General features: G+C 35.8%; 1 protein-coding gene across 4 annotated transcripts; it reads right to left on the bottom strand.

Annotated features, from left to right (window-relative positions):
* Window positions 1-7028: 7028 nt before the first annotated feature.
* LOC125670779 (uncharacterized) lies at window positions 7029-12592 on the bottom strand. 4 transcript variants are annotated; one of them, XM_056162263.1, is made up of 2 exons: window positions 12366-12592; window positions 7029-11159 (listed from the first exon to the last, which is right to left on the bottom strand). In XM_056162263.1, the coding sequence occupies exon 2, from the start codon at window positions 8940-8942 to the stop codon at window positions 7425-7427; it is 1518 nt and encodes a 505-aa protein (XP_056018238.1). In that variant the 5' UTR covers window positions 8943-11159; window positions 12366-12592; the 3' UTR covers window positions 7029-7424. The 4 variants fall into 4 exon arrangements, with proteins under 4 accessions (XP_056018238.1, XP_056018237.1, XP_056018239.1 ...); XM_056162262.1 differs by having other exon boundaries at window positions 7029-8980; window positions 12366-12586; XM_056162264.1 differs by having other exon boundaries at window positions 7029-8992; window positions 12366-12584.
* Window positions 12593-13356: the final 764 nt, after the last annotated feature.

Below are 13356 nucleotides of genomic sequence, written 5' to 3'. Positions count from 1 at the left end.
ACACTCTACCTTAGGACCACTGTGGCGGTGTCTTGTGTATGGAATCAGAGTGGTATTTAACAAAGTTATTTTTTGGATGACTAATAACTAGATAGGAATATTTCCATTTTTTCATTTCTGTTGTAGAAGCAACTGTCTTTGATGCCAAAAATTCTAGTCTTTAATTGATTGTGAGGAATGGTCGTGTAAAGTGTTGAAAATTCATACGTTTTGATGTTCTTTAGCGATTTCAAATTTACTAAAAGTCCTGTACAATATTTTAGAATCCACATTTTGTATACACCACTTCTGGAATGAAAGGTGAAGATAACGAACAGTAATCAATCTCATAACTCCCATAAGCAAAATAAAAAATACATAGTTGGGCAAACACGGACCCCTGGACACACAAGAGGTGGGATCAGGTGCCTAGGAGGAGGAAGCATCCCCTCTCGACCGGCCACACTCGCCGTAAGCCCTATATCTTGATCAGGGAAACGGAGTTATTCGTAGTCAATATCAGTTTGTGAAGAACGGCCTAACAATCGGTATGAAACACGTCAGACAGCATTTGACCCAATGATAGGTTGTATTGGCAAACTAGATCGTTATAACGACCATAGAATTTGCGAAATGCTTACTCCAATCGAGACTGTTGAAATCCCTGTACCATCAGTAGCTTTCCTCGATTTAAAAACTGTCTATACGCTGAACAAGTTCTTGCGTATCCAATTAGTTAAGAGATATAAATACCATATGCAGGTGATAATGGAATATTGCTACATAAATATGAGAAGTTGAGGATGGAGAAGCTCAAATTATCCCGTTTGTCATACAGTTGAGTTGTCAGTTTGCCGTCAATGTTTACTTTCAATAAAATAGCTAAGTATGAAGCAGAAGTGGATGACTCTATGGTGTCTTTTATTTCGAGCTCACAGGGATATATAGAATCGATATTTGCAAAATGCTGACTTTAATCGAGACTGTTGAAACCCCTGTACCATCAACTTGTTTGTCAGTAAATTGCCTTGATTTAAAAACTCACCATCTGCACACTAAGCTCTTGCCTATCAAATCAGTTGAGAGATATAAACACCGTATGCAGGTGATAATAGAATATTGCTGTATAAATATGGGAGGTTGACGATGGAGAAGCTGAAATAGTCTCGTTTTTCATACAGTTGAGTTATCAGTTTGCTGTTAATGTCTACTTTCAATACAATATCTAAGTATGAAGCAGAAGTGGACGACTCTATGGTGTCTTTTATTTCGAGCTCACAGGGATATATTGAATCGACACATGAATGAAAGTTATTGTTAATAGACTAAACGTCGTCGATATATCTAAATGTCGAATTGAAGGCCACAGTAAGAGATTTTTCTTCTCACATAGAGGTTTTTTTAATACATTCTGCTTTATATGAATATAGAAACAGGTCACTATAGCTATAGTCTAGCTAGACATGTCATGACTGGTTGATATTGTTGAAAATGAGGACCTCAAATCAATTATTTTAAAAGGTCGTCAATACAGAGAAATATACAGAACTCCGGTCTTTCAATTGGTGACAGAGCTTCATCTCTATCGTGAATTATGTCGAAGATTATGGCAGGCGATGGAATAAATACGAAAAAGAAGAACTTGATACATTGTCAGATAAGATTAAAAGTGTAAGAGGAATATTAACATCCAGCATTAAACACGTTCATCCTCCTGCGTTTAGTAAACCAGAAGTGATAAAAGAATTAGATAGGTTACATAAGGAATGTGTTTTGATTCCAGCTGACAAAGCTCGTAACAACAATGTCTTTGTTTGTAAAGGCCATTATTACAATTGTATTTTAAACGAACTTGATACCAATTCCACTTTTGGTAATCGTACTTATACTCCAACTGCCCTTTCAAAATATGAAATTCTTCAAAACCGTCCTTCAGTTTTAGACACAGTTCCTGGACACACAAAGTTCCTGGATACACACAGTTCTTGGACACACACAGTTCCTGGACACACACAAAGTTCCTGTAACAGGACGATCGGAGGGTATAGACAAAATAAAGACAAACTTTGTTTATGTACTCAATTTTTGTATTATTCACATGAAAGGTATACAGTATTATCAACAGTCCATGACGCCTTGTCTGTGACAAGCTCGTACACATTTCCTCTGGTGTGTCCAGGGGTCCGTGTTTGCCCAAATATCTTTTTTAGACATGTCAGACAACATTTGACCCAAGGATATGCTATTTTGGTAAATAGATCATTATAATGACCATTGAATTTGCGAAATGCTGACTTTAGAGGAGACTGTTGAAACCCCTATAGTATCACCTTTTATCACCTTGTTTGTCAGTAGCCTGCCTCGATTTAAAAACTGACCATACACAGAACAAGCTCTTGGGTATTAATCAGTTGAGAGATATAAACATCATATCATATGCAGGTGAAAATGGAAGATTGTTACATAAATATGGGAAGCTGACAATGGAGAAACTGAAATCATCTCGTTTGTCATGAAGTTGAGTAGTTAGTTTGCTGTTAATATCCATTTTCAATAAAATATCTCAGTACGAAGCAGATGTGAAAGACTTTGTGGTGTCTTTATCTCGAGTTCACAGGGATATATCGAATGGACATATGAATAAAAATGATTTTGTTAATATATAAAACGTCGTCGATATTGCTATTTGTCGAGTTAAAGTCCACAGAAGGGGTTATTTGAAGAAGACAAAGCTAGTCCATACTTTTCAACACCAGAATATAGACTGAACTCTATGTTTATGGACGTTGTCCATTACGGGCTCTTTAAAACACCGCGGATTTTAGATGATATTCCTTCCGAATCATAAAGTCATATCCTTAAACTCAAATTTACTAACAAAATAATCGATGTCGTCAACATAAGCAACTTTCTTCGTCATAAAAAAGTTCAGTCTTGTATTCCAACATATTTCATGTTCAAGTCTACAACATGTATTTCTTACAAAAATACTTTTGCCATTGCATCCAAACCTTTTAATTACAAACAAACTTTGCAGTGCCTAGATTTATACCATCTTATACTTAATCCACCCTCGTCTTCCTGTTCTTCGTCTTCTCTTAACAATAGTGCAGCTGGACATGTTATTACTGGTGATGTTGATATAGTTGAAAATGAGGACATGAAATCACTCATTTTAAAGGTCCTAACTTCAGAGAGCCTAGGTCTTCAATTGGCAACGGGATTTCATTCCTATTATAATTAATAATAATGATGATAATAAAATTTATGTAGCGTCTTATATAAAACAAATTATTTAAAGCGCTTTACAAGGGTAAGAAAAGGAATGCAACAATAAAACACAATTAAATGAAATTAAATAACAGTATAACAAAAGATCTTATATCTGAAACACTATAATCAAGATCTATAGCTAAGTTTTTTTGTGTATTTGATAATTAAAAAATAAGTCACAGTTTATACATGTTACAATCTAAAAAGCTAATTGATGAAAATGAGTTTTAAGACGTTTTTCTTAAATTTCAAGACATGTTGACTTCTTGATATTATCTGGAAGGTCATTCCAGAGATTTGCTGCAGTCCACCTGAATTGGCGTTGTCCGTATTTTTTCGTTCTGATCCTTGGCACCACAAGTCACGACTTCGATTCTGACCGAAATGGCAACTTGGCTTGTATTCATTTAAAAGACTTGCGATGTACGGCGGCGCAGATGCGTGGAAGGAATAATATGTGTAGGTCAAAATCTTGAATTGGGGTCGGTAATGGATTGGAAGCCGATGGACTTCCGCCAGAATCGGAAATATGTGTTCCCGTTTCGGCAACCTCGTAACTAGACGAGCAGCCGTATTCTTCACCCGTTGTAGCCTGACCGACATTTTCCATAATCAAGTTTAGATGTTACAAAGACTTTCATCAGGTTTTTGTAAGCATCATTTGTTAAGTAGCGTCTTGTCTCCCCGATATCAAAAATCTTATGGTAGCAGTATTTCGCACCTCTTATGATGCTCCCAATGTTTTCCCACAAGACAACTGGCATATAGTTAACGGACTTTATTGTCATAACAATAATATCGCCGTAAGAACTGAAACAACTATACAAATAACAAGTATTTACATTCTAACTAAACATTCTCTTACTAAACAAACGCCAATATCATATCTTCGAAATTATTTTTTACATGTTCAAACTGTTGAATATGGACATTATGAAATATAAACAATGGAGGAAATTCGAGCTAGGAACATTGCATTTGTAAATTCAATATAAGACAACATAATCTTTAGACTCATGCATAATAGATATAACATTTTTCATATTTTGTTTCATTCAAAAACTTCTACGCAAAAAGAACAAATCTCTTGCTGTGGCCTTCATTGCGGCATTTAGATATATCGACGACGTTTTATCTATTTCTCAACAATAATAATTTTCAGTCATATTTCAATTCAATATATCCCCGTGAACTCGAAATAAAAGACACCACATAGTCGTCCACTTCTCCTTCATGCTTAGATATCTTATTGAAAATAGAAATTAACTGCAAACTAACAACTCAACTTTATGATAAACGGGATGATTTCAGCTTCTCCATCGTCAACCTCCAATATTTATGTAGCAATGTTCCATTATCACCTGCATAATGTGTTATATCTCTCAACCGATTCGATACGCAAGAGCTTGTTCTGCGTATGATTAGTTTTGAATCGAGATAGCTACTGACAAACAAGTTGATGGAACAGGGTTTGAAACAGTCTCCTTTAAAATCAGCATTTCGCAAATTCTGTGGTCGTTAATTTTTTTTTAAGTTTGCCAATATCACCTATCATTGGGTCAAATGCCGTCTGACTTGTTTCATACCGATTGTTAGGTCGTTCTTCGCACACTGATTTTGACTATGGATAACTCCGTTTCCCTGATCAAGATATAGGGCTCACGGCGGATGTAACCGACCAATAGGGGATGCTGACTCTTCCTAGGCACCTGATTCCACCTTTGGTATATTCAGGGGTTCGTGTTTGCCCAACTCTCTAGTTTGTATTGTTTAGCGGAGTTATGAGATTGATCACTGTTTCTTATCTTCACCTTTTATTCACGTTATTTCCTTGTGGACTAGTCAAATTTTCTACAATGTATAAATCATCATTGCATGGGTGAAGTTTGAGTCTGGTAAAGCCAAGGGGAGAGGAATATGCTCTAGACAAAGAATTTACACAGAGAACTTTGTTCACCTTTGACCCTTGATCTAGAAAATTTATTCATGACCACTGCATATCCTTCACCCATAAGCACTCTATGTGTGAAGTTTGAGCCTGACTGAACCAAGGGTAGATAAAATATGCTCGAGACAAAAATCTTACACAGATAGGTTTATCTACAGTGACCTTTGATCTAGGAAATTGGATCAAGGTCACTGCACACCTTCTACCTATGTGCAATCTATGGGTAAAGCTTTGGTCAAGGGAAATGGATATTGTTCAAGACAAATGAAATCGGACGGACGGTCGGAGGGACGAACAATCCAATCATTGTAAGGCTCTCGTAAAACCAGGCCCTTATAATTTACCCAAATCCACAAAACGTCTAAATCTCAGATCCAGAAGTGACATTATCATCAAATATTAGGATTCAGATATTTATCTATCATTTTTGAAAGCTTCAAGAAAATCGACCGAGCCGTGCAAAATTTGATTTTTGCAAAGTGCGTTAACATGGTCGATATCAACGATATAAAGTAGACATTAACGGCAAACTGACAACACAACTGTATGGCAAACGGGATGATTTCAGCTTCTCCATCGTTAACTTCCCATATTATGTAGCAATATTCCATTATCACCAGCATATGGTGTTTATATCTCTCAAATGATTCGATACGCAAGAGCTTGTTCTGCGTATAGTCAGTTTTTAAATCGAGGCAGGCTACTGACAAACAAGTTGATGGTACAGGGGTTTCAAGTGTATCGACTGAAGTAAGCATTTCGCAAATTCTATGGTCGTTATGACGATCTAGTTCGTCAATACAACCTATCATTGGGTCAAATGCTGTCTGACTTGTTTCATACCGATTGTAAGGCCGTTCTTGGCACACTGAATTTGACTGTGGATAACTCCGTTTACCTGATCAGGATATAGGGCTCACGGCGGGTGTGACCGGTCGACAGGGGATATTTACTCCTCCTAGGCACCTGATCCCACCTCTTGTGTGTCCATGGGTCACTGTTTGCCCAACATTTTATTTTGTATTGCTTATAGGAGTTATGAGATTGATCATTGTTCGTTATCTTCACCTTTCACTTTGAAAAATTATATATTTTTTCAAAGTGCGTTGACTTGGTCGCTAATTTAACGCACTTTGAAATTTGTTTTCAAAATATGTAATTTTTCAGAGTGCGTTGTAACAAGGGTATGCTTATACCTCCCAGACACCTGATCCCATCTCTGGTATATGCAGGGGTCCGTGTTTGACCAACTCTTGATTTTGTATTCCTTATAGGAGCTATGAGATTGCTTACTGTTCATCACCATATTTTCATGTAACACAAATAACAAAACAGTTTCTATACTCTACACGCTGGAGCAGTCTGATTAAAATCAGACCCCATACTCATTATCGTATCAACGATATGATAATGAGTATGGCGTCTTATTTTAATCAGACTGACGCCGGAATATCAGTGCATGTGATATATATATCTATATCATATACCTATTCTCTAAATGTGTATTTTTATGAAAGAGCGAATTGTTGTTTCTTTTCCCATTCGAAACTCTTGATATACTTTGAAACTTTGATATACATCTATAGAGACGCCCCCAGCCCTCTAGTCAAATGTAAGAGACAAACTCCCCTAGAACTAGCCATATGCAAAATGGAACAATTTTGTAACTTTTTCACTCAATTTGAAACAAAACTTTGTTGATACATGTCACTATAAACTTTTAGATAGGCTGCAACTTTTCTTATAAGCTGATATTGCTTACAACATGTATTATTCTTAGGGGACTCGCTTGCACTATAATTGATTCAAAGTAAAATAACTGTATCAATTGCAACTTAATATAGTTTAATTTGATCAATAACGAAAGACAATACAATGTATATGCGTTTCTGTCTCTTTAAAGAAGTTAGGCATACATAAACAGAGGTATACATATAGAAATCACATACTTTTGTTAAACAGCATTAAATCATGAAAAGCTGGTTGAAATGACAAAAGTTTTAATTTCATCAGTTTAGGAAATATATGATACAATTGTGGACATCAGGGAAATCAATGTACATTATATATAATAGATATACAATTCAAATAATGCTTATACGATAGAAAGTCACATTTTCATTAGTGCACTTTAGTTGGGTCACTTGATACTTAGTGCGTCGCCAGGTATACCCGATCTGGCCGAATTTTATCAGAATCAAATATGCTATATGTTTATTGAAGGTTATACATTATAAATAAACACAGTATTGCTGTGATCTCTAAATCTTTGGTACCCCTGGCAAACTACGAGGATCTTTGACCTTAAATCGCAGCACATGGGACCTGGGCACCTCGTGTTAAAGTCTGCTTCACTAGTTGCGGTTGAAATTGAACTCTGAAGACGGAGTGTGGACATACTAGGCCAATAAGAAAGAAAAAAACTTGTGTGGCACGTGATGATTGTACTTCCACATGAAGTCAACGACGTTATCTCCTCACCTTCCTTCGATCTAAGATGTCCTAGTTCCTTTAAGCTTGATGGTATTGTAATATGGAATTGTTCGACTTTTCCGTCATTGGCTAAAAACAGGATCTGATCTCGGAATGGACAGAAGTTAAAGTACCCCTCACTCATATAAAACGATCTGCCCAATCTGTCTTTTTCAATGACTTGCAGAAGTGTGTTATTGTTTCCATACACACAAAACTGCCAAGTCTGAGATCCTATAAACTGATACATGAATCCAGATAAATGGCAGGACACAACTAATCTTTGTCCTCCGTATTCAACCCCAAAACACTTGCCCCTGGTTTTTATGATGCCCCTTTTTTTCTGTGTATAACCAGAAGTAGTAGTAATGATAAGAATTTGCCATAAATCTGGTTGTGACACACAGAGACCTTGGTCATTTTCTGCGATATCAAACGGAGGACTGTCTACCTTAACTTGGTCTTTAAACAAACCATTTGCTGCGAATAGTTTAATAGAAGCGTTTCGCATGTCAACAATTGCAATGACACCGTCCTTGAGTATAGTACAACCTGAAATATATGCCTTCTTCTCAGAAGGTAGTCTGGGGTCCAGTGTTCGTGTGAGCTTAAGTTTAGGACGAACTTCCGGCGGGTAAATGCTGTCGATCAGCTGACTGCTCAGTATTGCCTGTTGGATCGTGACAATCCGGTCCGGGTCAAACAATCGAGCGAGGTTTACTGTTAGCAAATAGTTTAAGTCACATTGATCGAGTTCCTTTATTTTCGCGTCTATAACTTCCTTGTACTCCTCCGTTAGACGATAAATGTGCGTAATATCTTGTGTGTTCTCGCAAAGCGCTTTCATGTGCTTTCCAACTTCTGTTAAAACATTACCAGAATCAGATTGTATGGAGGCATATTTCCTCATACAATTTGTTTTAGTTTCATCAATGCATTTTTCTGTTTCTTCTTGTAAAATATTCACTTTCGATTTAAACTCCTTGAAGAGTGTATCCAGACTGTCTCTCTGGTGTACTGGTGACTTTTGCTGTAGATCACAGCATTTGATTTGAAGATGGCGGGCGCTCCTATAATTTTCAATACACCGATCGTAACAGTTTCCTCTTTCGGTACCCGGTGCTGGAAACTCGTCCGTTATTTCTAGAGTGTCCGTTGGACAAGATGAATGCTCTTCAACAAATCTACACTTTGGACATATTGGCTCTTTGTGGTACAAACACAGATAGTCTGCTGGAGTTCCATGAACACATTTTCGTTCAGCCGACATCGTGCCGTTGTAATTAAACACAATGAACGTTTTGGAATCTAAAAATAAACCTTTCTAAAGAAATCATTTGGAATTCATCTGTACATATCTAGAAACATATAATAACCGTAACGGCTCCGATATAGCCAAGTCTTTTAAAACTCCAATATAACCAAATGAAAAAAATCATAACGTTTTGCCATATTCTATTAAAAAGAATCGTAGGGGAGAAAATACAAAGTTCGTTTGCTTCAGGAAGGGACACCGTTTACCCACCACCACCTCTCCATAAATAGGAGCTTATTGAATTAAAAAGAAGATACCAACCCCGACTTATGTTGTTACGGGTGTTAATTGCACAAACGCAGATACAGTTCTTTGATAGTAATACATGTATAAAGGCTTTTCTAGAATTTAGCGACTCATTCGAACAAATTTCTTGTTTGACAAACAAAATATAAGAGTGAATTAAAATGCACATTTTTATATACGGATAGATATCTGACCTTCTTTGATAGATAAACTGTACCTTGTGTAGGTTTCAATGGCGAGATTTTTAAAAGGTGACTTTGGAGAAAACTAAAAGTATATTAAAAAGGAATTCAAGAACGCGCAATTTGTTTAAGATGTCTGTAGAAACTTAGCATTTAGTATTCAGATAGAAATGTTGTTGCGAGAAATATCTGTTGACCTTTGGCCTGGAAAAGTCCTTCGTTCCATTTATCATCCAGAGACTATCAGGCATCGACATATTGTTATTCATGCGCTAAAACTAAAACTTTGTATTTGATTATGACAAGTATTCATCTCTTTACGGAAACATCTCGTTTAAGTACAAAAACTACTTCTCATTTGATTGATTGTGAAAGTACTTTATTTATGTGCGGAAATTTTTCAATTTTTTGTAAACGTTTTCCATTCCTAATAACATTGTCATTTGTACGCTAATACTTATCATTTGATTAACGATTCAGTTTGCGAATGCAAGCTTTCATTGACTTGGAAGTCATCTGGGATGTTTTAGACCAATTGCTAGACTGTTCTGTACATACTGACTAGGGATTGTTCCGTTTACCTGATCAAGATATTGGGCTCACGGCGGGTGTGAGAAGTCAACAGGGAATGCTAACTCCTTCTAGGCATCTCATCCCACCTCTGGTATTTCCAGAAGACCTGTTTGTCCTGCTCTAAATTTTGCAAATTTGATGGGATTTACGAGATTAATAACAGTTTATCTTTACCTTTTCACTATTAAAATTCAATACTTTAAGTGGGTAATTATACATGTCGTCAAAATTGTCAAGTTCATCTGATGGAATAGTATATTCCACGTACTCTTTAACTTAACAAGATCAATGATAACGGTGTTGATTATGAAGGGCACTACTACATGTATATACATGTATAAAAGTATGTCAAGTCCTCGGTCTGACCGATATATTAAAAACTGATTACTAACTAAAAGGTATAAGTAGTAAAAAATATTGATCTTCTTGATAAGTGAAGTGTGTATTTTGGACACGTCCCAACTGATGATTCAAGAATTGATATCCCCACACTTATATCTTCCGAGTTATCTACTAGTTTTCTCAGCACTGAAATATTTGCAATTTTACATAGGACACTGTTTTAAAAAATGCATGGATTTAAATTCTGTAATTAGATATGGTATCTTCTTACGAAAATAAGGATTTAATATCCTTATTTTCGTATTTTAAAAAAATGTCACAATATTGTACCAATGTTGATATTTGTATTATAAATTTGTCGACTACTTCGATTTGTACAAGTTGTCATTTTTTCTTATTTTTATGAGAAATCTGTCTAATCACTGAGTTGTTTTTAATTCTATATTTAGCTATAGAACATGTAAAACCTGTTTGGTCAATTTGGCAAGGTTTATATATTCTGCGTGTTGGCTGCAGACGTTAAATTTCCATATTGAGTGATCTTGGAAGATGCTAGCTATATTATTATATTTCATGCTAGCTTACTATACGATGTTGAAGAATATTTTAAATAGGTGACCGTGAGTTAGTGCTTGTATCTTACTGACAACCGATAGTGTTATTTATCTTGGCTGGGAGTGGGAAAGCATTGATGCAACACGTCTACGGGACACACGTTAAGGAACTTCCTTGTGTAATGTCTTTAATATCTTTCTGATGCCTCCATCTGTTGTAGCGGATCCAAATTTCAATCAATTGTTTTTGTGGTAGGTTTTCGTGTTGTCCTTCACTGAGAAAATTCATTTATTTACTGAATTGAAGATAAGGTTTACAAAAAGCCCAACACAATTAGGGGACAATTGTGATAATATGACAAAATATTCCCCTATATTGTTAGTAAATTAATTTAAACTTTTATAAGAATAGGTGCTCTGTTTGGAAAAAAAATATCAAGCAAATGAATTCATTAAAATATTTGAAATAAAAGGGTGAGGATAACGAACAGTGATCACTCTTATAACTCCTAAAAGGAATAGAAATTAAGAGTTGAACAAGCATGGACCAGAGGTGAGATTACGTGTCTAGGAAAGTAAGCATCCCCTTTCAACCGATCACGCCCGCTGTGAGCCCTATATCTTGATCAGGTAAACGAGTAATCTTTAGTCAAATTCAATGAATAAAGAAAGGACCAGCAATTGGTATGAAACACGTCGGGCAGCATTTGACCCAATGGCATTGTATTGGAAAACGACCATAAAATTTGCGAAATGTTGACTTTAAACGAGACTGTCAAAACCCTTGTATTCATGGGTAAGAGGATAATTTTTATCGAAGGATTTATTTCTCGCGTTAAAACATTTACAAGCACGGTGTGTCAAAATCATGCTTCGAGAATTAACGGAAACAGTTCTTTTGTATTAAGGATCATCTCCAAACCAAATTGATAGAAAGAGCGAATGAGATGTATAGAACATTTATTATTTTTTATTTAAACATATTTTATTGAGAAACTCAACAGGATTGGGCAACAGGCATAGCCTATGTAGGCCCTCTCCCAAATACAAAGGTCAAATACAAAGGTATGATTGATAGAAAAGGATTTTTGGAAGATTTAACAATATTGTAATGAGGTTTACATGAAAATATTTAATAAAAGTTTTGTTGAATTTTGCTATGAATTGATATTTTATAGATCAACATGTTCTAACATCTATTATTTCGTCATTTGATATCTAACATAAAATCACACAATATAGATATCTTCTACAGATTAACTTTTACTTCAACAAGAAGCATGATATTCACTGCAATCTCTTGGTTCGTAGAAATTGCAGCATGATAGGCTAAAATAATACTGTAATTGATTGTGTTACTCAAATATATGTCTGCATGCTTAAAATTAATGTTAGCTGACTCAATATTTAAAATACAGTTAACTTGTATTAGCCATTATTTTTGTTTTGTTACAGTGTATTCATATATCAGAGGAACATACCTGCAAACAAATTTGATGTTTCTTAACTTCAGAACTTCATGTGATGATGACTGGCTAATTAGGTACACCTTTAATTCTAATGATGATGGCTGTCTAAGCAAACGGACAATGTCAACATCGAAATTCAATTACATGAAGAATAGCTCATGATATATTATGTTCAACTTTAGACATCGCATGAGGTTATGACAGTACTTGTGACAAAGGACACTGCTATATGCACCCAGATACGTCAAGCACTTGGTCTAACCTATATTTCACAAACTGATAACGAAATATTGTGGAGCGATGAGTGTATTTTTGACGCGTCCCATGTAACAAGCCATATCCCCAACACGCTAAGCTATCTATAAAGTATATGAATACGGACACTTCTACAAGTGGGAAAAAACTGTATACTTAAAAGGTAAATAAAAATATTACAAGTACTCTTTGATGAAAGGTGAAAACAAGGAATAGTGATCAATCTCATAACTCCCACAAGAAATACAAAACAAAAAGTCGGGCAAACACTGACCCTTGGACATATCATAGGTGCCTAGGGTACCCTGTCGACCAGTCACACACGAAGTGAGCCTTATGTCTTGATAAGGTAAACAGAGGAATCCGTGGTCAAACCAGTGCCAAGAACGGCCTAACAACCATTTTGCAACACTGCAGACACCATCTGACCCAATGATAGGTGGTATTGACAAACCATATCATTATAACGACCACAGAATTTGTGAAATGCTGACTTTAAACGAGACTGGTGAAACTCCTGTAACATCAACTTGTTTGATTCTCGATTTAAAACCCGATCATACACAAAATAAGCTCTTACGTGTCAAAGCAGTTAAGATATATAAATACCGTAGGAAGGTTTTTCTAATTAAATTTTATAAAAACATTATATTCCCATGGGCACGAACTGTGCTGCTTTGTTATCTGACCTGTTTTTATATTCTTATGAAACAGAGTTTATTCAAAAGCTTCTACTTGAGAAGAAATC

This window comes from Ostrea edulis, chromosome 4, assembly GCF_947568905.1.
Source record: "Ostrea edulis chromosome 4, xbOstEdul1.1, whole genome shotgun sequence".
NCBI lineage: Eukaryota > Metazoa > Mollusca > Bivalvia > Ostreida > Ostreidae > Ostrea > Ostrea edulis.
Note: the sequence above shows the minus strand (reverse complement) of the source record. Positions and strands in the feature narration are given on the sequence as shown.